The 27,844-nt window shown below is 32.8% G+C and overlaps 1 protein-coding gene across 1 annotated transcript; it reads right to left on the bottom strand.

The window, feature by feature from the left end:
- Positions 1-2,236: 2,236 nt before the first annotated feature.
- On the bottom strand, positions 2,237-27,343 carry elB (zinc finger protein elbow B). The gene is made up of 2 exons (XM_085951309.1): positions 26,861-27,343; positions 2,237-3,665 (listed from the first exon to the last, which is right to left on the bottom strand). The coding sequence occupies exons 1-2, from the start codon at positions 26,927-26,929 to the stop codon at positions 2,388-2,390; spliced, it is 1,347 nt and encodes a 448-aa protein (XP_085807435.1). The 5' UTR covers positions 26,930-27,343; the 3' UTR covers positions 2,237-2,387.
- Positions 27,344-27,844: the final 501 nt, after the last annotated feature.

Below are 27,844 nucleotides of genomic sequence, written 5' to 3'. Positions count from 1 at the left end.
TCGAGGAGACAATTTTGAAGTAAAGTATTAAGAAGGTACATGCTTATTTAATTTTCAGATATAATGACAAACAACGTAATGTTATTAAAACAATGTTTTTTTTTTATTATAATATTGCATCGATTTTTTTGCATTGTGTATTGTTACTAAATAAATCTTTATACATTTTTGATTAATTTCCCAAAGAACAAACTTTCAAAGATCACAAATCAATACATTTTTTTCGCATTATTTGAAAAATAACGAGATACGAGCTGTCGCAAAAGAGAGATATGTCGCAAAGACAGACGCGTATTATAATATTATAACATGTAGATTTAGCTTTTCGAGACTAGCGAATATAATAAAAAGGATACGGAACAAGCTTTTTGTTCGCACATTGCGACATTTAATTATTAGTGTCGTATTTGCAAATGACTGGCGTTTTAATAATCAGTAGTATAATGTATAATAAGAGAAAAGTTTATCTGTGTGTACGGGTAAAACAATATAAGTCATTTAAATCAGTAAGTAATTTAAGTCAGTAAATTCGGAAGTCATTAGTAAATTGAAAGCTATTAAAAAGTTATATGAAATGGGTATTGCAGAAGTAAAATAGTAGAATTATTATCACGTTGAACATAAATTGAAGTTGAATGACAAACCCAATGCAATATACCCACCAATTCGGGAAAATTTAATATCTGTAGATATTTGTGGATTTTAATCTATACTTAGATACAAAATGTTTGATAAAAATGTTAATGTTGAAATATATTTATAGGAGAGAACAAACGATGTACCTATTCAATATTCATAATCATTACACGGAGTAGGTACAGTTGTTTGTCTCCTGTAAAATTTGGAATTTGTGGGTTACGACATATTAATGCTTGTCATACGATAATATCTAGTTTTATACAATACCTTCCACTAAGCATATATCGCACCCTCGCAACTAAACTGCAACAATCCAAAATTGTCAAACAGAGAAAATCAGCTTTGAAGTTTTCACCTTTCGCATTTTTGTACTGTGTTTTATGAAATATATTTAGATATTGAATGAAGTTTTGAATTTGATGACTTAGAGATATGAAATTTTCGGTACAATGAAACGTAGCAATTAACTCAAAACACGTAAGTTTGGACTTGTGGCGGTTTAGTTGCGAGGTGCGATATATACATTGTTAGTGGCGTTGTATATAGGTACGGATGTATTTAATTTTTAATATGGACAATTGTATTTAATGGGAATACGAGCTTAAAAATTGCTATTTTTTAAACAGTGATGTGCACATTGAAGTTAATGACCCCACCAAACCAAGCTCGCTCCGCATCACAACCGGTATCAATCGGGCGTATCATGGAATCCTACACTTGGTGTGAAGCATATTTTTTATGACTTGGAATGTCTCGGGAGCACTTACCTAAGACTGAGGTCGCCATGGATTCAAATTTGCTTACTGAATTTACATTATTAATTTAAGTTAAGAGAACCCATGGGAGAGAGGAGCAGAAAATTGCAGTAAGTGACAAAAGCTAATACAAAACTGCCGATCAATAAGCTGATATAAATGCAAAATCTCCTTTTATTAATTTATGACGGTCAGGTTATAAATCACAAGAAACAAACGCGCCAAGTGTATCAAACATTATTAATATTGAATAGGCGTTTCGTTTACGTGACAAGCTTTAATGTTGTGATACAGGCGTAGCTATTGAAAATAACATATTATTATAATCTCATCCAGAAGGCAACCCACTTCTGATTATTTTTGTGTTCCCTGATCCTGTCTTTTGACGATGACATTGACTTCCGTAGTTTATCCCTGTACACCACAGATATATGTAATTTAAATTTCACAAATAATAAAACAAGACAGTTAATGTATATTAATTAAAGAGTTAATTATATTATTATTTATAATTATAATGAAAAATGTATTCGAGCTGCATAATTATGAATACGTTTCGTATTAATATGAGCATAAATTGATGTTAATATTGTGATGCCTGACATCAAAATTTTTATGAGCTCGAGGCGGTGTATTTTAAGCATTACTGTGATGGATTTATACAAATTAACGTCAGATTAATTTACAAACCGGTCTTTAATTTAATACGTGTTGAGAAAACAAGTAAAGAGAATTTTAATTTCATATTCAGTACGGATTACTGTCAAAAAATAAAAAGCGAACGTCAGTGAAATGTCGAGTCGTGTTATCAGAGTCAGTGTTCCGTATCCTTTCCGATGTGGGATTCCACCGAGTGCCGATAGTGAACAGTATTTTATATATTATAAATTACTTAAAGATAACCTATTCAGTAATATTTACAGGGATTTGAGTTTACGATACCACAGTCACATATTTGGCTTGCGTTTCGCCGGTCAACGCTCAGTCACAGTCTCACGGATGGAGACCGCGAGGACCGAACAGCGGGTAAGGAGGGAAATACGCCGCCAGAGACGGGTGTGGGGGCATTGGGAAAGGTAACTGGTGGTGCTGAAGAAGATGAGGAGGTTTACTGTAAGGATGGAAACGAGGAGCCAAAGGACTCAAAGGCGGGGTCGGGTAAGCTCTGGGTAACAAAGGATGGGACCCAACTGAAGCGGCTTCTCCTAACGCTGCCGCGTGTCCTCTTAAATGCTGGAGAAGCTCTTCAGATCCTGCGAATCGCTTTCCGCAATACGCCGAATCACCTGCCACCCAACTGCATACGTAAGGTAGTTGAGAAGCGGCTGCCAGTGCGGCAAGTTGGGCATGGGCATACGCCGATGGGTGACCGGGTGGTGGAAACGATGGGCCTTTTGCGTGGTCACACTGAACGCATCCTGCAGGACAAGCACCACTTTTGAATCCTGATAATAAATGCGCGCTGAGAGAACAACCTGTGCAGTATGGATCACGACACGCGTCTCCGACTCCAGCTTTTAGACGAGCATAACTAAGGTATGGGTTTAAAGCTCCTGTTTTAAGGGCATGATGCTGTGCAGCTAACAGGCCACCGGCCATTAAGTCAGCGGGAATGGAGAAACCAGGAGCGGGTAAACCGCCAAGGAACGCAGACGTTGAAACAGGGATTCCTTGTCCAGGTTTGAATGTACCGAGTGGCATATCTTTTACCATTGGGTCATTACTGGAGCTGAGAACACTTGGGGTGTATCCTATTTTAGCACCTGTAGGACTATGAAGAGATCCGTTTGACATTGACAAATCTCCGTTATTTCTTGAAATATGTGGTGAAATTCTAGAAGGACTAGACCGCATCTCTTTCTCAGAAGGAGATCTTCTTTGATTCGACGGAGATGTTCTTTGGGAAGATGAACTGTGATTGCTTGCACATCTTGGTTGAACGGGAGTATTTCCAGAACTACTTTTCGAAGATACTGGGGTTCGCACTCTCTGTCCACTTGGCGTTCTTTCTTCAGGAGATCTTGTCTTGTCTCGGGCAGTTAAACATGACTCGTAGGGCTTGAAGCTGGCCTTAGGTGGAGCTTCATTGGAGTTGTTGCTGATTGACGAAGATGGCGATGACTTTTCTCTAGAGCTGTCTGATGAGTGTTTGTGGCTGGATTTTTGACTCGCCTTTTCTGCTGCAGAGATTAGTTTTGGATTTGGGGAGTCAGCTCCTATCGCGCTGCAGGTTTGCGCCAATAATGCAAGAGGGCTTTTTTTTGCATCCAACTGTGGAAAAAAGAAAAACACTTATTAAATTCACCGATTTATATCTCTTTTTCTATAGCATTAAAAAGTGGCATGACATCCATTCAATGTATGAAATGAAGGAAACAAAACATGACTTAACCATACAAAATTATGTTACAACCGTTTTATCAGTAGGATCAATGTTGTTGTCTAATATTATTATTTGGGACGTAGGGATTTGGGTTGAAATGCCGAAGGCCAAAATCCCGAAAGCCAAAATCCTGAAAGCTAAAATCCGGAAAGCCTAAATTCCGATAATTAAATTTAATATGTCCACTTGAGTAAGTCATTGAGAAGTTAGGAACAAGGTGCAAGTGTCGCAGTGATGATATTATTATTCTCTTACGAATCAACTGAACAACTGAAATTATACCTAGTGTTAAAAGTATTTAGGATGTTATCACATAGTATTTAATTTTGTTGTAAGGCTGCAATAAATGACATACCTAGTGGTTTATGTACCACTGTTTTAGTTAAAAAAAATATATTTGAGTGTTTTTAATATGACAAGCGAAATAAATTTAAAAAAAATCAAATTATCGAACTAATAATTATACATATAAATAATTGCTTATAATATGTATCTAGATTCTAGACTCTGGACTCTATGCTATGTTATAATGTTGTATATTGAAATTCGAGCTGCATACGAATCATTTTCCCAGAATTATTTTATTAGTCACACTATTGAAACAAATTCTTATCAGTTAAGAAGGAAATATAAAATTATGTACAATTCCGAGGAATGTTAATAAAAAAGTATTAATACACATACGAGTATAATATGGATGATAAGAAAAATGCATTAAGTACTAATTATTATCTTACATTGATGGAGAATTTATTATCCATAGACACGCCTATTACTTCATTAGAAGTTTTTGCTCTGAGTCAACGCGATGACGATGTGACAGAATTTAATGTGAAATAAGTTGTTTTTGTACCTACAATTTCCTATAATTTTAGAAATCACCACACATCTATATACAATGTTTCTCCACTGGGGCATTTAATACAGATAAACAATCTTTTAAGATAACATAGGTACCAAAAAATACACCTGTGGCGCTGCACTATTGGCAAGAAAACAGAATCGACAAGACAATTTCAGTTGTTTTCATATAAATATTAGTTACGATTATATATCAATAATTTATCATGTTGTAAAATGTAAATTGTATTACAAACTAGCGATATTCTGTATCTTTGCTTGCGTTAGTTATGAATAAATAAATATAGACTGATTTGTTTTTTTTTCTTTCAACATATTTAGATAAAGAACGGTACTTAGGATCTAGACGAGTGCCTCTGTACTCGCATCTCACTATACTATTTCTAATGAATTGTTGCAAGTGCGTTATTTTTGATAAGGTTCATATTGTAATTTCAGAACCGTCTGATATAATATCACTAGTAAATTATTGGTGAATGCAACACACTGACAAATAATATGAAAAACAACGGTTAGTATTTTGTTCTTCAGTATGAAAGTAGTCAAAAACACCGATCAAAAGTTAAATATTTTGAAATCGCAGACATACTGTCTGACGCTGTTGTCTCATATAAAGGACTTCTCAGTGACGTACCTATCATGGCGGCAACGCGTGTTTAAATAATGTATCGGCTCTTTTTTAGATGAGACTACTTTTCTTCTTCGCAATAATTCAAAAGCTTACTAATAATAATTCTAACATCACTCCTGATCGTTTAAGACATATTTTTATTATAAAAACATCAACTTATTTCAATTCATAGATCCGTACACCACGGAAGCGTAAAATGAAATGATAAATTTATGGGCGTTCCTTATTTGAAAACGGAAGTTCGATTAACTACATAGGAAGGGCTTGTTAGTTCACAGTTTTAACACGTTGTCAAGATGTTCTTGTTCGACAATACACTAAAATTGTATTATTAGCAGGTATAGATTAATTTGCAATTTTCGTGGCAATTGCATTGTACCTATTATATTTAAATCTGTAATACATAATGGTAGTAGATATTGATTGCTTAATACAGCCTATTATTTGTTTCTCATCTCACCAACAATATATTGAGTACCTATTAACTTTCACAATATAAACAATGAACATCTGGTTATAAAAAAATATTAGATATATTCTTATATAAATAAGTACCTATAATTAACATTTGATTTATTTCAACATCTGCAGGGCTATTCTAATATATCACTTAACTCAAAAATCAATAAAAAAGTTATAAATATTCTGTATCGCATTCAGGCAGTTACATATCCCGAGATGTGAACTGTCAGACGTGATATTTTTTTAACACGGCTCATGACCATGCTAACTGTTTTAGAACGAATATGAGAATTATTATTAAGTACCTACATATTGAGAATAATTGAGATAGGTACAGCGATTTCGAGAATTTACCCGGAGTTGACAAGTGCCTTTGAGTAGTCCCGCAACATATTTTTAAATACGTCATACTGAATCCAAATGCATAGTATTAGAATCTCTAATTTGAGAAAAAATAATTGGAAATTCTGATTGGATGCATCAAGTAAGACAAAGTGCTGTGTGTCTCATAGCCCACTTATCACTGTATTACCACTGTTACCAATGTCTTGTATATTCGTGTTATTTTGGATAAAGAAAAAGAACGGAAATGTTTTACCGTGTTAACTAGTTAGAATACCCCCTGCTGAATGGGTCTAGGACGATTTGGCGCCGGGACAACTGGACGCCACGCAATTCGAATAAAATTCGCAATAAAAAAACATTATGTTAAGAGTAAAATTAATTAAAACTACTAAGAAGTAGATAGAAACTGATTAAAGTTCATCGTCTACGTTCTGTTTACGTGTCTACGACAGTGCGGCGTCCAAATGTCCTGGCGTCCAGTTGTCCCATTCCCTGCTGAATTGTTTAGTGGATTTCTGGGTGTAAAATATTATGGAGAAAAAATATTTTTAACGTACACGTGTGTTTCTATTAATTAATTTCATTTCTAGTATGACATCGGGTGACGTAGGTCTTTCTAGCATGAAAAGATAAAATATTTTAAAGTAATACCTAGGTCAAAATAGTCAAATTCTGGCATAGAATGGCACTTCTAAGATTAAGCGCCAGAAATTTATAAGTAAACTAATGTAAACGTTAACTACCACCTACTTACAGTGGTTAAAGTGAAAACCGCATAATGCACAGGTTGTTTCCTGAAATCCGCGTTTGACACCCCTACATCAGAAAATTGAAATAACGCGGTTTCTGAGCAGAATGTTAGAGGTAAAATTTCATATTACTACACACAAGTAATAATAAAAAGCCAACTTTGATTGGCGGTTGGTGCTCACGACAGGAAAACAAAACCGAATTGAAAATTAAATTTCAGTTTCAGGCAGGTTCTTGCGCAGTTGACAGACATATTATTATGAAAAGCCTTACGGTCGTAAGGTAAAAATAAACCACCCTTAGTTTACGTTTAGTTATACGTATTTATACATAGCTACCTAGTGTCAACTAGGGATTGCAAATAGCGAACAGATATTTTAATCTTCATGGATCAACCAAAAATAAGTAAATTTTTTGCTAAATATCTCACTTTTAGAAACACTCACGATTTTATAAGATTTAACATACATATGATCGTAAACAAAGGACATTTTATAAAATGGCGGAATACCTAACTATAAATATATATATATAAATAATAATATATAAATATATATGTTGTATCCCGACGCAGATGAGAACATTAATTGAAAATAATTACAAGTTAAAAAGAACTTTTTATATACGACGTTTTTAAATTTTCTGTTTAATTATTATGCTCAATATGCTCAAACTTGTACTTGATATGAAGTAAATAAAAAACAAACAAATATAGAATACTGAAATGTCATTTTGACATTTCATTTTGATTTCCATAGTAACGCACGTATATATTAATAATTTAGTTGTTAGGACCACCTCCTTAGCAACCAATAATAGTATTTTACTTTTTACGGATTTTTCTGAAATAACTTTCCATACAAACAGAATTAACTGAAAATTAATTCAATTCTGCTTAAAGATGGCTAAAAGTATTGAAAGAATGCATTGGCATCGTGTTCTGATATATTCTAAAAGTTTCAAATGTCTAAGTCGGAAAGTTAGTTAAAAATCGATTGCAAGATTTGTACCGGACAAACAAGAATACGAGCTAATAAAAACGTTGTAAAATACTGACAAAAAAGCAAGAGTGGCAATACTTGTGTTTTTTTTTTTTTACTCTTTTATGGTAATTAGCGATGCGTGGTTAGACACAGACTGTTGTTTTGATTCAAGTGCGCATTTTTTACGGTGTGTTACGATCTACCTACATTTAATTTATTAGCAGTTGTGAATGAATACGTGTTAACTTTCAAACATATTTGTAGCGATAAAGTTAAGTAATTCGTTTATGGGTGTATGTCGGTCTGTACAGGGCTTTACGTTGTATATTATTTCCAATCCTGTGGTTCTAAAAATTTGAATAATATTACTTCCATAAGTATATTTCAAGCTTTTAAAAAAATGCTTTAGTATTAGGCACATATTTTCAGTTTTTTTTTTAAAATTGTTTTTACCGATTGATAGTACTTAATACGATGTGGTAGAGACACATGTGTGCAAACTACTGTAGGCGTATACCGTATCGTTACTAACGAGAATAACGAGAAATGTTTTTTTTTAAGTTGTTTTGTTGACGCTAATTGAAAAAAATTCTAGTGTCATTACAATATCTAAATGCATATATAAACAAACAAAAAAATACTTTATAATATTACTCGTATTTATTTAAATCTAACCTAGGCAGTGTACTTATATGCGTATGCAGAAATTAGTACTGTACAGTTGGGCCGTATCACAATTATTGTGAGATGTTGTATCGAAAATGTATGACCGTATAGTATTGAATTCAAATTCGTGACTAAACAAAAAACTTAAAATATACCACCGAAATAGGTGAGTAAGTAAATTAGAAAATAAATACAATCATATGGTAGGTATATCGTACCTATGTATTTATATAAAATTCTGGTAGGTGCTCGTAAGGATCAAGTAATTATTAGATATTTGATACCATTGATATTGGCACCAATCAATATCATATATAAGGCGGCTCTCATGGTGCAGTGCGTAAGGCGCTTGCCTTCCACCCTAGAACTCCTGGGTTCGATTCCCGGTCAGGACACACAATATATATGTGTTTTTATGAAAGCCTGGATGTTTGTGATTGTTCGAAATTACTAACAACCACCTTGTACGAAAAAGCAAGGATATGGTTAATAATTCTAAAAAAAAAATCATTATAATATAAATGTTCTTATAAACATTACTTATTATCTGCAAAAATCCACGATTATCGCGGTATTTTTCGGCCATCTCTACATCTGTGCTACGGCGAAATGTAATACATAGAATTTACACGTAACCATTTATCTACGTATTAAAATAGTGTAATTTTTTTTAACTAAAAAAAGGTTCTGTCAGTCATTTAATCATCAGTGATTTGGACAATTGATCTCATTCGTAATGACTATATTTTTAAACCTAACAACGTGCCAACATGCTGTACCTACCAGAATCGCCGGCACCAAATCTGAAGACTATCCACAGTCTATTATTTCGTAAAAAGCCCGCGAAACGATGGCTGTTACACGTGCCCAGTTTCGTGCCGCTGACTACACTCGTGTAAGCCGCAGAGGTAGAGAATTTTCCCGCCAATTTCCAACCCCTTCGCGGCGAGCCTGCGGGTGACGTGCACCTTTCACAAAACAGGGAGACATTTTCATTATCTACATACACACGTCTGTGCGGTGAGACGATGGATTTCGGAAATATTAAAGCCCGGAACGCGGACTGGTTCTCATTTTATAATTTCTGGGCCTTAGTTGGTTGGATGTTGAAATGTCACGTATTTAATGTTTCTGCGTTGTGAATGTATTTGCATTCATTGCGAAAGGATCAACGCCTATTTTTGGCATACACGAATAAATGTGAGAGGTATCTGAATATAGATACATATTTTTAACGAGGATTGGTAGTAATGACCAAGTTACACGATCAGTCTCACTGACTATTTTTCATAGGTGAAGATCGGTGGATTGAGTTAGGTTAGGGCAGTGGTCGGCAAACCGCGGCTCACGAGCCACATGCGGCTCTGCCACAAATTCCCGACCTGTATTATTTGTCAAAAATTTGTGTAAAAGTTGGCGCATAACAAGAAGTCAAATTTGGAAAGACACTTTAAAACTAGGTAAACACACCCAGTCACGTCATTTAGTATTAAATATCCTGTCGGTGATGCAATAAGAAATCAGTTTAGGAACTTTCTAAAGTTTAAGAGTCAAGAAAAATCAGGTTCTGTATTTAATTACTCAATACAATCTTCCAACAGCAAATTGAGAAGTCGTCTTATTGACGAGAACCTGGAATCATGCTTAAAATTAAATACAACAATATGCAAACCTGACTTACCCAAACTTTCTAAGGAGATGCAATGTCATTATTGACGTTGACTGTTTGTCAGTCATTGTTATAATATTAATACTTTCGACCGAAGGTACTTGATGGAATTTGAATTTAAATTCTAATGGATTCAAGCTCTGTACTATTCCATTTAAGTCGTTTTTTGCGACCCGGGTTTCGCCTTTCGGCATCTTCAGGCGTCGTGTACACTCACCAAAGGCAAACACACACTGACAACGAACACCCTTAACTCTACCTTATATAGTAAAACAATACAATAAAGTAGGTAAAACTCCATTACCTACCTATTTAGTCAGAAATTAAAAAAATAATTTTTGTTGTAATTTCTGACTAAATAGGTAGGAAAATGGAGTTTTTACCTACTTTATTGTATTGTTTTACTATATAAGGTAGAGTTAAGGGTGTTCGTTGTCAGTGTGTGTTTGCCTTTGGTGAGTGTACACGACGCCTGAAGATGCCGAAAGGCGAAACCCGGGTCGCAAAAAACGACTTAAATGGAATAGTACAGAGCTTGAATCCATTAGAATTTAGTCATTGTTATGATTTAATTTTATGGATACCATACATACAATTTAATTTTTACCAATAAATAAGATCATTATTACGTATGATATCAAGTTTTATTCAGTGTACCTATAGTTTAATTAAAACTTAAAACTTTAAATAAAGTTAATAAACAATGTACCTAAATAATTATAATTTAGGTTTAAGAAATTTGGCTCTCAATAGAAATCTCAATCGTTGTACTGTTGATATTTGGCTCTCTTGACTAATAAGTTTGCCGACCACTGGGTTAGGGTAAAATACAACATATTGCACAACTGAAATATTTTTAATTATGTACGATTTAATAAAATACCTAATTTTAGATATTGATAGGTAAAAGAATATTGTTTATATTTTATCTAAGTACCTATTGTCGTTTGCTTAGGCAGTGTTTAATTAAATTTAAAAAACTAACCAACACCATCTGAAAATTTTATTCTTGGTTCAAATAAGTATGATTAATTCATAGGTGAAGATCGGTCGATTGAGTTAGATTAAAGTAAAAAACAAAATATTCTACTACTTAAATATTTTAAAGTAAGTCATTATGTATGATTTGTTGAAATAATTTTATATATTTTATAGATAAAATAATATTGTTTTATCTGAGCATAATGGTTTGGTTATGCAGTGCTTAATTAAATTTAAAAAACTAACCAACACCATTTGAATTTTTTATTCTTAGTTCAAATAAGTATGACCTACAAAGTTTAGTGTGTAACTACTATTTATGTCGGATCTCCAAAGCCGACGTCCATTTCTGACAAGTATCTCTTGTGAATTCTGTCATTTTTTGTAGTACCTATTGGCAGACACAGGCCAATATTACTATTTTAGAAATCGGGAGTAGCTGTACCTTGTTCTCCAAAGGTGCAAAACTACCATGCTAATGCCAATTGACAACTGTGTTAAACCGTGTCGCTTCGGATGTTGATATTTTCCATGGGTTGAGGGGAATGAGGTTTGCAGATGTTGGTTTATAAATTTTTAAGATAGTGTTGAATTAGTTCACTAAGAGTACCTACTTTAATATAACTACTTATGTTATAGAATATAATCTTTAATTGTGTATTGTGTTTGAGTAGATAAATTATTTTTTTAATCACACTGCTAGAATGCTACTTTGCAATAGTCACTCATATGTCAATTAATGAAATGTGTAATCAATCAGTCATTAGACATTCGCTCGACAACATTAACCCAACTACACAACCAATCCTTACAAAATAAGCCTGCCTACTAATTGCCGATAAGTTCACGTGTAAATACATGTAATTTCAAGTTGAAATATCTACCCTCGATTCTATTTTCTTCTGATAGTTCACTCAATTTTAATGTGGGTGTATCAGTTTTTATCTTTAAGCACTGTGGATTTCTGACGATATGGCATTAAATTAATTAAAATAAAACACAATATATATCCAATACTTATTCCATATAGTTCATAACATCAGTACTGATTTCCCACGCTCCAATGGGATATTGTCAACTGATACATACGACTATCAATTGTTTTATAATTCGTTATGATTGTTTGAATTACTCACAACTGATATTATTAAATTATTAATAGTAATTGTATGCAGCTTAAAGTAAGTAGGTATCTAAATATAATTGTCATATTTTTATAAGAGCTACGTCAATTTAATTGACTTATTTTAAAGAGAGAATTTAATAGATTTTTGTATTTAATTATTGTCCATACTATCTTCAATAAATAATTTTGGCTTAAAAATGTGTTAGTGTAAAAAGCTAGCTGTATCGTATATTTTTTAACAATAATTGATAATCTACCATTGAAACGGATGAAACTGGTCCTGACTCCTGATGATTATTAAACTACATATTGTTGCCTTTTATTTAAATTAATAAGTGGCATAGTATAACATATTTAAATTTAAATAAGTCTGAACAATTCGTATAGGTATAATATGTATAATATATACTTAAAGATAAACTCGGAATCATGATGTATAAGAAGGTATTATTGGGTAGTTAAAATAAATGCAGACTAGATCTGAAATAATATTACATGCCAACACATTATGCCAATACATGTCATGACACTGCATATTGATATAAATGTTTATCTAGTATAACAAACAGTATGCAAATAAAAAAACTTGAACTTCAAGACTTGATAGTAAACCGCTCAGGTTGACCTACTAGCTGGTAGGTACATGCATTAATTTTGCTTTAATTCGTGATAAATGCGGAAAAAGCACAACGCGGAAGTCCACTGACGAAAACATGTTAAGGTATTGTATGTGAAGGACGAATCACACTAAGTTACTTGCTTGAGTTTTAGCAGGATAATTTCAAGCAGATAATAAGAGATATGGTAGACAATTATGTTTGTAATGGAATGTGATTACAGAGTACAGAGAAATTAGACAAAAAAACCGTTTATATGTAGGTAAAATTTTACATTAATATTTGAATAAAATTATTAAACAATATAATTTTTCAAATTAACAAAAGCAGTTAAGTCGTACTTACATGAATACATATACGTATTTTTTAAATATTTAAATTATTGTTAATTAATTGCTACTGGTATAAGTAATACATTATTATGTTAGATTATTTTCACCTAGCCATGCCAAGCAGACAATATCGGTAAGTATTAATTTATTTAAACAATGTGGGAAAGTACCTACACAACATTGTGTTTTTTAGTTATAATAATATTGTACCAGAGAAAAAATTTAAAACAATTAAGTAGATACCTACTTAAATAGGTATACGTACCTACATTAGTAAAATTTCTCTGAATATACAAACTTTATAATAAAATAAGTAAATAATTGGTTTTAGAATATATTATATTTGTTTCATAAATTTTAAGATGTAAATTAAAAAAATATATCTTTAAAATATGTAATTGCTTTTAAACATATGTATTAACAATTAACGTTTCTCATTCGTAGCTCTAAATTTACTTTTATTGAATTATGAATACTTCTGACTTTAGGAAGAAAAAAGGATGTAACTCTCCGTTTTTTTCAAAATAGGTTTTATTGGATAATATCGTTGTACACGACTAAACACACGATGTGTCCAAAGGATGTAAGCTGAAAATGCCGATTTATTATCTAAATTTAACTGGCTTCATTTTTGTTGTTTATTCTTTAATTAACTCAATAATTAATATCGGATTAGGAATATAAAAACTATATTATTAATTATTATACACTATACGGTTAAGTTTGTCTATTTTGTATTTTAAGTTTGACTGAAAACCATAACAAAAACGTTTTAGTGCCTCCCGTAAAATTTAATTTGTGTGGATTACGTCCTTTTTTCTTTATACAGTCGAATTATCTACATATAGTTACATATTAATAATTATGTAGGTAGTGTGACACCCCCATATGGTCCCCATTTGGGGATGTCTTTGTGTATCTGGAGAGGCCCGAATCGGTATCAAATCCAACAAATAGTAACGTTAAAAGCGTTAAAAAAATTACGAATGGCATCGCCGCATTTTGTACGGCTTTCAAGTGACCGTTGGTTTTAGCGGGAGAAGCGTTTTTGACAGCAACGCAGTAAGCAGTGTTAACCTCGCTATCCGTCAAAATTAAATCGAAACGAATTTGTATAAAAATGTAAAAATTTAGAATATATTAACTTAAATATACCTTGCCGTTTCCAAAACAATTCCGGTGTGTTATTTGTTCACCTCCACATCCCGAATCCAGACAACAAAATAAAAGTGACAGTTTGTTTTCACTTACCAAAATGGAGGGAAATGATAGTAGGTACCTGATCGAAAACTCGCATTTCATTACTGTATTATATAATTATGCAACACCTACTCAATTTAAACTTAACAATATAACGAGGTTCCATAAAACATTATTATAGTGCCTTTTTAAGTATGTAGAGTCTGTCTTCTATAAGCTGGCGTGCCGGTTTTCCCCCCGCTTCAGCATACATCTCGTTCCCTCCCATTGAAAACTTGCAACAGTTGAATGCGATGGCACAATGCTTTCCGTGTAACGTGTACGCCAGTTTATAGAATACGGACTCTATGTACCTATGTAGTTTCTAACTGGATCATAATAATATTGTGACTATTGGAAGCTAAGCCAACAAAGTAGCTACTAGCTACATAGGAGTTTGTTACATTGGCTTCCAAAAACCTCAAGTTTTTTTATAGCAATACCACCATATAGAAATTGCGCCGGAGAGAAATTTGTGAGTTTATCTCACTTAGCCCCAGGCTAGAGCCCTGTCAACCCATCATGCTCACAATATTCTAACGTAAGTAGGTATTAAATTTAAAAATCAGGGCTGGTTTCGTGAGATGTTATATACGTTTTTAATAGATAAGAATAATGGGATTTGTCCAGGTTTCTAGTACCCTTATGGAACGAACTTATATCCCTTACACTCTTACAGGTTGAGGATATTCTCGCCATGGACTGTATGAAAAATAAAGTTTGTGACGTTGCCTGGTGTGGCGAATGCTGTATTTTGTCACATATAATAATTAATGACAACACACAATTTGCAATATTTTTGACACTTTCCTCGCCAAACAAAATACCCCCTGTCTAAATTGCATTCATTAAATCCATTGAAGTTTTCGTAACCGGATATAATATTTTATTCAAATTCATTTAATTATGTTCTGTGTTTACCGATTATTGGGACCATGACTTTCTTTTATTTTATATCTCATATTGTAAGTCTTTTGTGATTGATCCTGTTGGTTAGCCTACATAAATAAATACAAAAGTGTCCCCCCCATCTGCTTCATAGAAAAACATCAGATGGTATTAACACTTACATAATATTATGTACCAATTTCAAATTCAATTATTATTGTTAGTTTTAAACCGTGTGAAAATACTAATATAATAAATAGCGCATGCACACGTGCATGGATTTACTTGCACGAATAGAGTGTATTTTAAACTATAGTATCTCGATATTATGTGACTAGGTATATCGTGATGACTGTCTCGCCAATCTCATTCTTCGTAAGCGAGACGCGATGTTGTCATTTTACGGTACTATTTGACAGTCGTGAAAATCGGTTAAGGCCATGCATTAGTTGAGGCACGGTCTAAAAAGATCGTTGCTAGGCGATGTGCGGATTGCGGGTCGCGGGTGAAAATGACGCCCGTCAAACGAAATATTATTTCTCATATAAATCCAACATACGTCCATTTTATGTTCTGTTTATTATTCTATAAGTATCAATAATAATATATTCATTGACATGTTTGCTTTTTAAAGTAAATGGGTAAAGTTTTTAGTCATCTTTACACGATTTTAGAATTAATTGGCCCGTCGCCATCACGCAGCAAAGTGACGTGCGTCCGACTCCACGTTCTCTCAATGAATGGGAAGCAAGTACAAATTTTCGTCGCGCGTACAGTTGAACATTATTTGGCGTTTCACTGATGCGTCACCTTAACCTCAAAAAGAATCTGCGCGGAGTATACGTACTGTCAGCAGTAAATCCATGCACGTGTAAACGGGGTAAGTATAAGTAATATTGTATTGTCGGTAAGGTGTACCTACCTACACTGTAGAAATTATTATTATGTCATACAAACATCGATATTACTGAAACTTGAAAAAATAACATTGGAATTATGTATAATTATGGTGTCTATTTCAAAAAACTTATACTTAAGTCCACATTTCATTATATGATAGATGCCTAAACAACATTTTTGTTATCAAGCGTATGTAGTTGGTTTCTTCTTTTTCATTTTAGTATATTTACCCACCTATATTATCAAATTAATAAATATTGTTAGCCAATAAAAACACTAGTCTAGTCTAGTACAATAAATCATATAAATAATTTAAGAAAAAATAAATTCATCGATTTAATTGAGTAATTGCTATCTGCAAGTCTACATTATTTAGTATTTTTTTGGAGGGGGAGGGAGGGTGGTTTACAAATTATATTAAAATATTTTAGTATTGTGATTTGTATACGTATAGAATATGTAGGAACGGTTTATTTCTTCGTTTTTAACCATAACGTGAACTTTTCTATAAAATATCTAAAATTAAGTATGATTTAATGGCAGACGAATGTTTTATGACTATTATCCAGTATGGCTTGGTTTACGCAGGGTTTAATTGAATTTTAAAAACTAACCAACTCTATCTGCAAAAAATGTATTCTTAGTTGAATGAAAACAAATAAGTATGACTGCCAAAGTCAGTGCAAGTTCAGTGTGAAATAATAGTTGGATCTGCACAGCCTACCTCTATCCTTCGCCGCCGCTAGGTACTAAGTACAAGTACCTATATCTGAAGTTAACAGAATAATTAAATAATTATTAAAAACGGTGCAGTACGTAAGGCGCTGGCCTTTCATCCGAGAGCTGTTGATGACACAATATATTTATGTGATTTTCTCAAAGTCTGGGTGTTTGTGATTATTTCACTTATATTGCTAAAATACACTACTGTCATTGGGCCTCTGGGCCTGTGGTAGTGTTAAAAAAAGAAAAAATAACGACACTTTTTATTGTGGTATCTTTATTACACTATTCGTATGCTTTTGTTGATTGCAAATAATATAAGATTTTAATTTATAATAAATTCATTGTCAGATAGATGGTTCTGTTATGTGTATCCATTACACAATGTATAAATTAAAACAATACTATGTTCATTTACAATTATTTTATCGAAGTATAGATTTAATACTGTCGTAAGTTCAAAGTATGCGAAGTAGATATAACCGACGACATGAACGACAAACAATGTCATTATGCACATTGCTGGTTATTCATTCAATTGTTTCATGACAACTTGATCAATACACTTAGCAAACGATAGGCTTTTCAAAATCAATTTACAAAACATTCATTGCTGTGATACGTTTTCATTAATAGAATTAATTACGCACCTGTCATTGCAATTGAAGGAAGTACTAAATTTGATTGGCAATAATAGTCTCAAAAACCAGAGGAATTATTACCAATAAATTAATACAAAAGAAAGGGCACTTAAGTTACTTTTGTATGCGAATACAAAGCATGGATGAAGAGTGAATGTAGATATTCAATAGTGACAGTAACATTGTAAGTGCTTATTCAAAGACAAATGATTGTAAGGCACATAAAAGATTGCAATAGAATAAAATTTTATGTTGGCATAAAATTGACTGAACAAACCGCGACATTTGCATGTCAAACCTTCTTTATTGCTCAATTCAGACACACGTAGGGCTGCCAAAATGTATCCCAGATTCCAATACAATTTAATTGAAATTCAGTTACTGAATAATAATTAAAGTATTTATAATTGCCCATTTAAATTTCGATTTGAAAATATTCGACCAATGATTTATTTAAAAATTAAACGCGCAATAAATCAATATTAAAAGAAAACATATTTTAATTATGACATTGTTAAATTATTTGTATTACTTTAACGAAATTAAAATACGAGTAGGTATACCTATTTATTTATATAAAAAATAATATAAGTAGATACGTACCTACCAAGTGAAAGCATTTATTTTCATAGAATTACATGATTAGTAGAAAGTAATTAGTCTGCAAATGATTCGTTTATACCAAACGCAGAGTGTTGTTGTTGATTCAATCAACAGTTGGTTGTTCAGAAAATTGGTTAGAAATCAACAAAAAAACAACAATTTAAGTATGCACATTCTTCATGATAAAAATAATATAGGTACTTGGTTATTATGTCATGTCATATAAATTATGGTGGTGAAGAAAAATAATTTATTTAAAACAAACGGACACTCATACATTATGTTAGTATAATTATTAATCTATTTATCCATATTTTAGACTTATATCTTATATTCATATTAGTATATACCTATTTATAATTATTAACTAAGACACGTATGTATACTTTATTGTATTTAATAGTGTAAAATATAATATTGAGAATACATGATATATAAAATAATGAGATTTGGTTGAAGGCAAAGAGCTGTGCTACATGACTGGGGCATTAATTTAACGACATAATATGACGGATGCTATTTAATATGACGTGGTCTCGAATATACCGGAGATATTTTTGAATACAAATTTATTTGTATAGTTAAAAATACACATATATTTTGATAGGACGGAAAATAAACGTAAAGAGCAAAAAAATGCAGCGCTTTAGGATAACACGTCGTCAAGTAAGTGATCGTGGATAGTACTGAGTAAAGGTGTTCTAATATTTACATTTAAAAGATTATGAATATCTAAAGCGCCGGCTAGACGGTAGCGACTTGCCTGTGCGCTATAATTTGTGCAAAAAATACGGAACACTTTCACAGCGCTTTTCATTTTGCGCGAGCTATAGTTTTCCCGTCCATACACACGGGCTTCCCGATACAAACCGGTTTGCGCAGGGTAAGCTTGTAGTAAAGCATGAGCGTTTAGCCGGCACTAAAACATTCAATGAATCTTTCAAATGATTGGGAACAGTGTATCAAAAGTTCATCATATGTATTTATATTTTCGATGATAAATTACAAGAAATAAAAACGGTAATTTATTATATCAGCTTATTATGTTGTATAATAGGATCCCCTATTTAAAAAACATACATATTTACACGAAAAACACTTCGTTAAAACACCGCAAAATGTACAATATCTGGCTGTATTTTTGCTACTGTTTTATTGGTTCCATGATAAAACAGAACAGTGACAAAACAGAACAACAATAAATAATATAACTATGACCTTTCAGGAAAAATATAAATTTAATATTGAAATTGTCCTATCTCTATTATGTTGATAGATTTTTAATAGCACAGATTTTCAATACACCATAATAAATCAAATTATATACCTAATTTCTGCATTCCTAATCGCTAAAAAGCCTCAAATAAACGGGACTTTGCCGGCAAGCTTAGGATATCTCATCTTAATCAATATAATATGTTCAAACTGATTGGGTGACTAGGTACAACGAAATAATGACCTATGTCATGTTCTGTTTAGTCTGGTTACCGTTTTACTCCGTCCGTATGAATAATAAATTAACTAATATGCTGTTGAAAACGTGAAATAAAATTAATAACAATCCGAAGTGGCAACCCTGCGAACAGCTGATGAGACATAATAACTAATAAAATAACAAAGGCATAGACGCTTTTCGCGAAAGCAGGATGTCGTAAATTTTGCAAAAGCATTAAAGCGATTATAAAGCACTTTGTAATGTCTGTCTCTGAATTTAATTTATGAATGAATAAATAAGTAGGACGTAGGTAATACTTAGGTGAGTACGTATCAACTAAAGGTGGTGACACAGAAAAACTTGATTATAAGTAGAAAAGCCGACGGGAATTATTTCACACGTGTGACTGTCAACTACGTTCTAATTCTAATACACACATTCGACTGTGATGTTCAGAATACATAATATGCCAATAATACAATTGTAGAGCATTTACTTTTTCTTTTGATCCGATTTATTTATCACACACAACAAAATATCCCCACCCTTCTCCCTTTCTTTAATATTAAACCACTACTTATTTTTGAAATTATTATAAGAAACCTACTCAATCAGATTATAACCATTCTAAATCCAATATGATCAGTGAGTTTTACCGAATAACTGATTATTAATAGTAGCCAGTTAACATTAGCCAGTTTTGGTATATAACTTAATGATGGATACGCCATTAAACGCAATAAATACTGAGTCTCATGGATGTCCTTAAATATTACCAATATTGAAGGTGTGTTGCGTTTACGCCACAACTTTTAATGCATATTATTATGATACATACGTACATGTTGAATGTATTGAAGTGTATTCATGTTTAGGGGGGAAAATTACCGTTTCATCGGAAGTCGGGACGCATGGCTTTGTGGATGTCTGTTTTGTCCAAAATACTTGATAATAATACTTATCAGCGGTGGATATATTTGACGCAAATAACGCAGTCGAATATTTAAAAGGGGTCATCCAAACAGTTCAAACCAATAACACAATTATTAATATGCGTATTTCTCTCAAATTGACAATAAAACATATATTATCCAACGCATAACAAAATCCCTGCAACTAACAAACAACATCAAAGTGGTTTATAACATAATCACTCAATTAGATACGTAGGTACCATATTGTCCACAAAAAAAAATCCTTACTATTACTAGCTATAAGGAATATGTTATTACTGTCATATTCGATAATAATTAATGTTAGTTATGTAAGTATATGATGTGATTTTAAGAAAGAAATACATTGATAGTTTTCTTGGTGTACGTAGTTTGAATTTAGGGGTTTACTTATTTTTTTTATCGTGAGGGTCTCAAAATCAGTTAGTACCTCGAGCCAGTACATTCCTAACCCCACCGCTGATGCTTGTAAGAGTGGACATGCGTTAGTTTCAAACAAATTTCAGTTTGTACACATTCATTAGATATATTTGTATGATTTGTTTATGTGCAAAATAATATGTGCTGTAGCAACAATTAAACAAATACATAACTACCTGTGTAGATATTTATCTTAGATTTAAAATTATTATTTACATAACAAATTACTCTCAACCAGTTAGTTTCGTTAATTAGTTGGTGGTAAGTACCTGCTTAAAAATGGATGCCCAGTTTTTATGCAAAATGGTTATGTTGAAAATGCACTCGCTGTCGAAAAAGTGCCATTAAAGAGGTATTGCAATAATTAGCAGCTTGAATCAATTACTCAACGTCAGTCGCTCGGTGCGAGTTTCAAGATAAGTTATTTCGATGTTGGCAAAGCAATTTTCCGGCATGGGGCAATAATACTTCGCCATTTCGCTGATTTTATCACGTTTCTAAACGTGGAAAGATAATAAATAATAAACATTGCACATCTACCAGAACAGGTGGGTAATATGAAATTATAATTATTATCACTATACTAATAGGTAAATTTAAAATTTCAATGGCTCCAGTGACGTAGTTCATCACAAGACTATGTAACAAAGCATTAGACATAAAGTCCACTAAAGCGGATTTGCGGGGCGCTCGCGCATATTCTATGTGAATCATCGAAAATACAACGTAATCAAATACGCCAGCGCACACTGGATTTGACGACGCATTTTGCCCGCCCGCCCCATGAGTCACCGTTGTGTGGCTTCTCAGCGGCCGAATTAACGAAAATACAAAGTAGTCCATTCATTGAACACGGCAAACAAAATCACGCTTCTGGCAGCGTCGTCGATAAGACGGGCGAGAATGCATTATTTAATAACAGTGAACTCTTTGTTTAGTTATTGCGTGCCGATATTTCGCTGGTAGAATGATGTCATCGTGAATATTAATTACAAGCCCCGAGAAATTTAATAATATTTTTATTGCTTTGTTATGAGAGACGCAGATAATAATAATTATTTTGTGTTTCTTGAGCCCCTTATTACACAGGTGAAGGGTAATACGCGGGTGGGAGGGGGCCTACTTCGTAGAGAGCGCACCGAGCGCCGCTTTGGTGGGCTTTATGCCTTAGGGCTCGACTGAATAAAATAATTTAAAAAGTCGATTAAAAATAAATCACACAGTGGGTTTTTCAACTTCCCTAAACCGAAAGCATTTTACTTAGCTTCACGATACTAAGTAATAAGTATATTCAAGTCCCACCAGAATGTTAACATAAGTTCAGGTTAGGTATACTATTTATGTATTATCAATAACATAACTATTTCGACAGAAATGCCAATTACCTACATAAGTAATATCAGAGAAAATTTTGGAAGAAAGAACTAGAAAAAGCTCTTGACTTTGATTTTGGACGACTTTTGCATAAGGGCTGATAAATTCTAGCTAGGGAGTGCCCTTCGTAGTTTACATAGGTACCTACCTACTGGTAGAATTTAGAAAATAAACAATTACTGTGTTCGTTCAAGTATTGAAGTCCAGCTTGACGAACAATAATGGTGCCTGTTTATCATAATATACCTTTTTAAATCCTTTTTACGCGCGGAACAGTAATTTGAACGGTATAGTGGATCCGGCAGATGTGTAACGAAAATCATAAAACGCCCATGGACATATCCGTTGACAGCCATGAGCAATTTGTTTTTCTTTTTAAATAATGAAACCTGACAATGTGGATAAAGGTGGACGAGGTGGATTATTTTCGGCTAACCACGTAATTCGCTAAACTTAATCGCTTAGTTACCTGGATAAGTATATTAATTTTACTCACAAGCATTGGTATTCAAATCAACGCGTTCGCTATGAACATTGTTACCCTGTATTGCTTTGAAAAAATAGTGTTATTGTTATGTGGACAAATAGGATTTAGGTAAGAATGTTGACAGGTAGCACTGGCACCTGGTATTTTTTCTAGTTTAACAGTAATACTGATATAATAAGCAAATCTATCCTTAATCATGACATCATTTTAGTTAAGTTCTAATTTAACGTACCTACGACGTATGTCGTATAAAACATTGATTAGATACAGGTAGCAATTACTAACACATACATATTATTATAGCGCCTGTACACGTGCACGGATTTACTGGCACCAATAGGATGTAAATTCAACTATCGCGATAATACCTGTATGCCCAATAATGCTGACTGTCTCGCCAATCTCATTCTTTAAGCGTACCTAAGCGAGACGCGTTGTTGTCATTGTATGGTACTATTAATTGATAGTTGTGAAAACTAGTAAACGTCAAAATGCGCTGCGCGGGGTAGTTAATTTTTTACGGTAGGTTTGCAGTGGCCTATCGCGTGAAAATTCAGAAGCTTCTGATTTTGTTAGATCCCAGTATGCAATCTTGTAACTTACACTACATGTTACACTACAGTGTTAGCGAAATGTCCATGGACGCGTAAACGGGGTATTAAACGAGGTAATGGATGAAAATATAGCAATATCTACTGAAGAGAGACTAAATTACATATTACATTAAATGCCGGATGTAATGAAGGGTGGAAATTTAAGAAAGCCTTTTAAGCTAGAAACGGGGTGATCATTATTTATAGTAGCTTTCTACGGAGCCTCCTAGTTAACTAGATAGGCATCCGTAGATATTTATAAATATCGAATAACTACGCAGTGAATAATAATATACATAAGTAGGTACCTAATCATTAATAAAATTTATTTAATATGACAACATGTTAATCATGCATAGAACAACATTTTGCATTAACCTTTGACTGACATTCCGTTTGTATCTCAAATCAATCAAATAAAACATGACGTTGATTATTTTATTATTCATTCATCTAGCCCAAGTGTCAAAAACGCACTGTCAAAATGATTTATGAAGATTAATAAACATACCGGCGGCGACAAAATAATGAATGTAGATAGGTACATGCTATATAGTCCATAACTACTAGACCTAGATAGGTATAGATATTATTTTAATTGATTTAATAATATAAAATATTATATATTGGCATGCGTAATAAAATAACATGAATGAAATAGGTAGATACTAATAGTAGTAGTTGAAATTAGTGATGACAAACTTTTAGCACTTTTGTTTATACATCGTCGGTGTTTTGTAAAAAGGGAGAATTAACCAAAATGCTATTTTACAGGAGGATTTTTAACTATTGACATTTGTTTGTTTATGATCTGTGAATGATTATATTATTATAAATATCTAACAAGTTTATAATAAAGCTTAGAAAGAATACTGACATTATAAAAGGCATTATTATATAATATTTCAAAAGGCCTAATATTCGCTTTATATTCGTAATTTTAATTAATTTAATTTTAGTCGATTATCGTTTTTAAGTAGGTACTTTCCTGTGGAGATAAAAATTCGCCGTTTTACACAACAAAGCTAGTGGGGTACATACCTATTGTATTTTCATTAAAATCTCGATTTCGCCAAAATGGTTGATTCGCCCTTTTTACAAAACACCGACGACATAATATTATCATATGCCAGGTTGGTGTAAGAAAATAAGCTAGATGGAAAAAAAAACTTTCCAACCATGTCCGATCCTAATAGAATCGTATGGGCCTCCCCATAGTGGGGGTTTGTATTAACAGATTTTGTTTTTACGAGAAATGGATGTCAGCAACTTGCTCAACCTTCTAGGTCCATACTCTGACTCATGCACAAACTGAAAAGTTGCCAGACCCAGGATTCAAGCCTGGAACCCACGACGCTATAGACCGACGCGGCCATCGTGTGTGACAATCAAAAACAAATATCGAAGAAGAATACTAATATAATGAAAAAATAATTTAGTCATAATTTTATATGTAACATGAATTTTATTTAAGTACCTATACTTATACATTGTAGGTACAAAAGACTTCCATTTTAATTTTAAAGTAAATCTTCTGGCTTTAGTATGATAACTTTTAAGCTGTTGGCGGTGTCGAACAATGATAGAGTTTTACACCATAATGTTGCATATTATGCCAGATGCAAATTCTGCAAGATGCCTATTCAAAAATGCTAAATCTGGCAAAAAAGAAGCTGGACTCTCACTGTCCGTAAAAAGTTGGATACAGAGACAGGTAAGGTTTCCGAGTAACAGTGTGTTCCTCTCACCTACGGAAGTTACCCAATTTTCATCGGTTTTCCTTCCTCAAACTTTCCCTTGTAGTTCCCACCGATTAGATGTATGAATTTCTACTTTACACTTCGCGTCATAATATAGGTAATTTGTATAAATTGTAATAAATACTTAGGAATCTAAGAATTGTTTTTCTCTTCATCGGTTGTATTAAATTGTAACGCTACTTGATACTAGATGTCGCAAGTAACATTACAATAATAAAATTAATTTTACTTTATGATAAGTAGGATGACGTTTTGCAAATTTAAAAGAATTGTGAAACTTAAATAAATTTTGAAAATAATACCAAGGAAAATATCATAATTTTTTTCAACATGTACCATTAGACTTAGAGAAATATACATTAAAAATAAAAACAAATCTACGACATGTAATTATTAAAAAAAACAAAAAGGCTTAGAGATGCTTTATTTGGCTGGAGGATTTTAGCGATTTAGGTACCCACTTGTACCCACTTGAGTCTCAAAATAGTTTTGTACCCATGGAGAAAAAAATGAAGAAGCAAAAAATAAATCTGTAGAGAGAAACCGACATAGTAAAGAAAATACGGTGCAGGTCTGGTAAGTGGAAGTCAGGCGAAAACAGCGGCAATTTCCATAACCGATTTCGGCAAAATTCAAAAATGATAACCTAATCTAACCTAACAAAATATAATCCGGCATATCAGCTATTTTTAAAATTTGTTTGCCGCTGGCTTACACTAAATAGACAACCAAGAACCGAAAAATTTAATTGCGATAATTACTATAAACCTCAAATCGAAAATAAGATCCTATATATTTCCCCGTTAATCGTTAGGTATACTTAAATTATCACATTATCATCTTCATTTAACATATAAGAAAAGTTTACAGTTATATTTTAATTATAGGTACTAGAGTTACCTAAATAAAACATTTTGTTTATGTTTAGTCCAGTTAAATTTATTATTTAACTGACGTCCAGAAAAAAACGTTCGGTATCACTGAATTGGGTTCGAAATTTCAAATTACCAAGTGAGTCAAAGAAGAAATAATGTATCTACTAATATAATTTTTTAATCATAATAATATTATGTATGTGACAATTGTTTTCCATTTCCCAGTGATTGAAGACCATCATAACAAGTACATACGTAGGTAATCTGTAATTACCATGGTTTATGGGTATTATTGTATTGTTATTGTTTACTGATTCGTACATACAAGGATATTACTAGAAATAAAGTAGGTACATACATACGTAAGGAACTTTGTGTGAAAATATATAACATAATACCTATAATTTAGGTAAATAAACTAAATATTCACCAACTTAAGAACCTTAAAAGAATTATGATATAGGTAGCGTATAAAAATATGTATTTTTTATATTGTTTTTAGATTTGTACCTGAAGAACGTCACTGAAATCACGTCGTCACGATAACCGTGGTTATATTATAAGCCTGATAAATTACTGTCGTATTGTCGGTATTGACGTGTCTCCCTATTTATGTATGTATCCATACGAATGTATACCCTATGACCTATGATAAGATTAATAAAAACATAAAATCAAAATTCAAAATTTAAAAACCTCTCAGATACAGGTGTCAGAGTCAGGTACAATAATATTTAAGTTTTTAAAAATTATAATGAACGACACTTACCGTGGTTGGAAGTGGTGTAAGATATTCCGGCCTCAGATACTGATTACTTGAAGTCAACATTGTATTCATTTTGCTTTTTAAATCCTCAAAAACTGATCTTCACAAAGTAATCCACAGAAATCCACAACAATATGAAAATATTTTTTGAAAAATCACAATAAAAAACACAGTAATAAATTCATTAAAATATTTTGCACAAGGCAACGATTGTATTCATTTAGTTTTCCACCACATATTTATTTTTTTATTAAAAAATCCACAATTTGTTAATAATTTCGTTTTACTAAATACCACAGTGTTTTATTAAATCTTACGTCACATAACTTTGTATCCAGTGTGTAGCGAATCCATAAAAAACACACTAATGTCTTACTTCAAACGTAAAAAAACACATAAATAAATGTCAATAATATTCACGTAATTAGACAGCTGTTTTCATAGTGGTGTTACACAAACGCTCCGCACAATGGTTCTAATTCGACTGGCGGCTCATTTCAAAGCACTCCTGTCGCGCGTGACGTAACGAGCTCGCTGTCTCGCTCTGACAGTTCTCTCTTTCACCCTTACCCTCTCCACGTCTGGTTTTTGCATTTCACAGACTTTGTGGAGTGCCGTGTCTTATCCCCTCCAACGATTGACACCCCGTTTGTCGGTCGGCGAGCTTTGCATGTGTGAACATGACGTTTCTATGCACACGTATATCGACACAGGTCACGTGAAGCGTACATTTTGCGAATGTGTGTGCAGATGCATCTTCGCATCATACTGCATTTCTATGTGTCGGTGCGTTAGGTACTTAACCCTTCCATGCACGATGACACTATTTTTTAAATTCATATTCAATGAAAATCTACATTATAAAAACAGGTTACTTGAAATTAGTAGGATCCATGGACTAAAACCGTATGCGGTTTAGATCAATGTGCCATACTAAACTTATGATGTTTGTTCATGAAATTATACTTTCACTAATTTTTTAAGTGT

This window comes from Rhyacophila brunnea, unplaced genomic scaffold, assembly GCF_057557595.1.
Source record: "Rhyacophila brunnea isolate RB1 unplaced genomic scaffold, BYU_Rbru_1.0 scaffold_10, whole genome shotgun sequence".
In the NCBI taxonomy this organism is placed as follows: Eukaryota; Metazoa; Arthropoda; class Insecta; order Trichoptera; family Rhyacophilidae; genus Rhyacophila; species Rhyacophila brunnea.
The sequence above is the reverse complement of the archived record's forward strand: the minus strand, read 5'-3'. Positions and strand labels throughout refer to the sequence as shown.

Bases quoted from the DNA above. Each gene is read 5' to 3' on its own strand.
- elB (XM_085951309.1), bottom strand. From the start codon at position 26,929: ATGAATACAATGTTGACTTCAAGTAATCAGTATCTGAGGCCGGAATAT. The intron at 3,666-26,860 runs GTAAGTGTCGTT...TTTTTTCCACAG, and splicing joins TTACACCACTTCCAACCACG to TTGGATGCAAAAAAAAGCCC.